This window comes from Brassica oleracea, chromosome C9 (genome assembly GCF_000695525.1).
Source record: "Brassica oleracea var. oleracea cultivar TO1000 chromosome C9, BOL, whole genome shotgun sequence".
In the NCBI taxonomy this organism is placed as follows: domain Eukaryota; kingdom Viridiplantae; phylum Streptophyta; class Magnoliopsida; order Brassicales; family Brassicaceae; genus Brassica; species Brassica oleracea.
In genome coordinates, this window is record NC_027756.1 from 47,601,700 (window position 1) to 47,604,093 (window position 2,394).

At 29.9% G+C, this 2,394-nt stretch overlaps 1 protein-coding gene across 1 annotated transcript in view; it reads left to right on the forward strand.

Moving 5' to 3' along the window:
- The first annotated feature begins 186 nt into the window (after positions 1–186).
- LOC106316445 overlaps positions 187–2,394 on the forward strand; it is a 4,103-nt gene continuing 1,895 nt past the window's right edge. Inside the window, exon 1 of the mRNA XM_013754337.1 lies at positions 187–377. Coding sequence (XP_013609791.1) covers positions 271–377 — 107 coding nt within the window. The 5' untranslated portion in view covers positions 187–270. The remainder of the gene's footprint in view (positions 378–2,394) is intronic.

The window sequence follows — 2,394 nt, forward strand, 5'->3', positions numbered from 1 at the left end:
ATTCACTAATTATATACTATTTTTTTTTTTTTTTTGCTAACCGAGTATCCTGGTCCCACCGAGGTGGTCCAGACTAGAGACCGAAGTGAGCAAGAACGCTGCCAGGGCGTCACCATGTGGCTCACCGTGTAACATGGGAATCGTTCTCTTGTCTCATTCCACACTTGTATAATATTATAAAAACAGACAAGTTGCAAGTATTATTCACCGTTAATACTCATCCAAACACAACTCTCTCTCTTTCAATCTTGAGTACAGAAATAAAGTTGAATGGCAGCCAAATCCAAGAGTCTTCAGGTGATCGGGAAGCACTTAGTTAACAGCCTCCGTTCATGCGCTTTCCCACGCGCCGTGGCATCTGATCTTTCCGCTTCTCGGTACCTCTTCATTTCTCTCTCAATCTTTCTAACTTTGATATTTCTTGAAAGGATAAAAATAGAAAGCAAAACATGGACGGAGAAATAAGATATACAGGCTGACTATATTATTGTGTTATCTATCACGTATATATATATGTATATATATCAATCATAAGAGATGTTGATATTTTACTTCCTATTGTTATTTGTCCAAATCAAAACAAAACCTTGCTTCAAATACAAAACCAACTAAAACGAGTCTAACACACATTCACAAAAGGAACTCAAGAAGAACTTTCTTTTTATTTATTACCGTCCCCTATTGTCTTGCCTAAATTGTGGGCTTTTCAAGATCTTAAATCAAATCATCATATCAATGATCCGACATCTGCAGACAACTATATACTGTAGCTGCAAAACAAATTAAAAAAAAAAATTAAAATGTTGTTGAAATGTTACAAAAAAAATCTAAAAAAAAATTGAAAATACAAAAGGAAACATCAGTGAATAATTAATTAGTTTTAGACTTTTAGTTTTAGGGAGATGTATTTCTTACATAGAAGCACAGACACTGTAGTCGGATATGGCATATCCAATTGGATAATATCAAAGGCCAAAAATATTTCATTCACAATATGACATGTGTCATTAGTGAGATTATTCCATTCATATGGGAGAAGGTCAAAAGGTCAAGTGATAAAGATAAATTTGAGAGACTGTCCTCACTTATTATATGCGTTGATTTATCAGCATTTTAAAAGAGAAAGTCATCATAAAAAGATCGAATACGTAGAACTTCAGTCGTTCGTTCACCTCTAGTCATTAATTTATTTATCCTGTATCTGCGACATCATTTTATAACACATCGTGCAAAATAATGGATATTGATATCTTATTCAAAAATTAAATACATATGAACCTAGGCTGACCATTATCTCCTAAATTTAAATGGTATCTTATTCACCCATCTTCCTAACTATAAGTATAGAAAAACTGAAAGACATTTTTTGTTGCCTACTTTTCGTGGCACTAATTAAAGGTATCTCTAATCTTCTTGGTGTAAGGGACCATGTTTGTTTTTGATGTTTATAAGTGAATAATATTTCGAAAATGAATGTACTTAATAAACTACTGATATTTCCTGAAAATTTAAGGTAGGAAATGATTTTTAAAAACAACTCATGAATTTTCCAATTATATTTTCCACAAAACCACACCAGTGAAAACTCTCCATCCAGAAATACATGTACAATTTAATTCTCCTATTAGCTATAGCTCTATAACACACATTTGATAGAACATCATCGCTCAAGGAAAATTTCAAAGAACATGGGTTAAATGGCCTTATCCATATATATATTATGATTAGTGTGAAGTACATCCGGTAACATTCGTACCTAAGAAATGTGAAGTACATCCATTCTAAACGATTACTAGACCCTGCCAGCGCGGATATGAATTTTCGGTTTTTTGTTATTTATTTAACTAAATGATGTATTTGTAATATTTGATGTATTATATTCACAAAGTAAATAATTTTTTTAGCATCTTAAATCATCTATTTATGATGAATATTCGATATCATATACAAAATTGAACAAATAGACGTAATCAGAGAATTGTAGACGATTTATAAAAATAATGGTTATTAATGTAAAATATGAAGAAATATTATATCATAACTTAGTATGACATAAAAGATTATAAATTAGTTATACATGTTAAAGAAAATAAAATGATTTTTAAACTTCTATGAAAAATTTAACATATAAAAAAAGTGATGAATTAGTCATCAAACTGTAAATAATTTCATAATTTTGTTAATAATAAATTATTTATAGTATTTGTTTTTTGTCAAGATAATTATTAAATGTCCATAACATTAATATGTTAAAATACCATATTATGAAAGCCCATATTGTAACCATTTTTTTCGGGAAGTGTAACAAAAAAAATTACCTTTAACTCTTCGTTTTGTTTAAGTTCTGAGTCGGTAAAAGATTAAAAAAAATCTCTCTATCTTTTTCAATGTTCA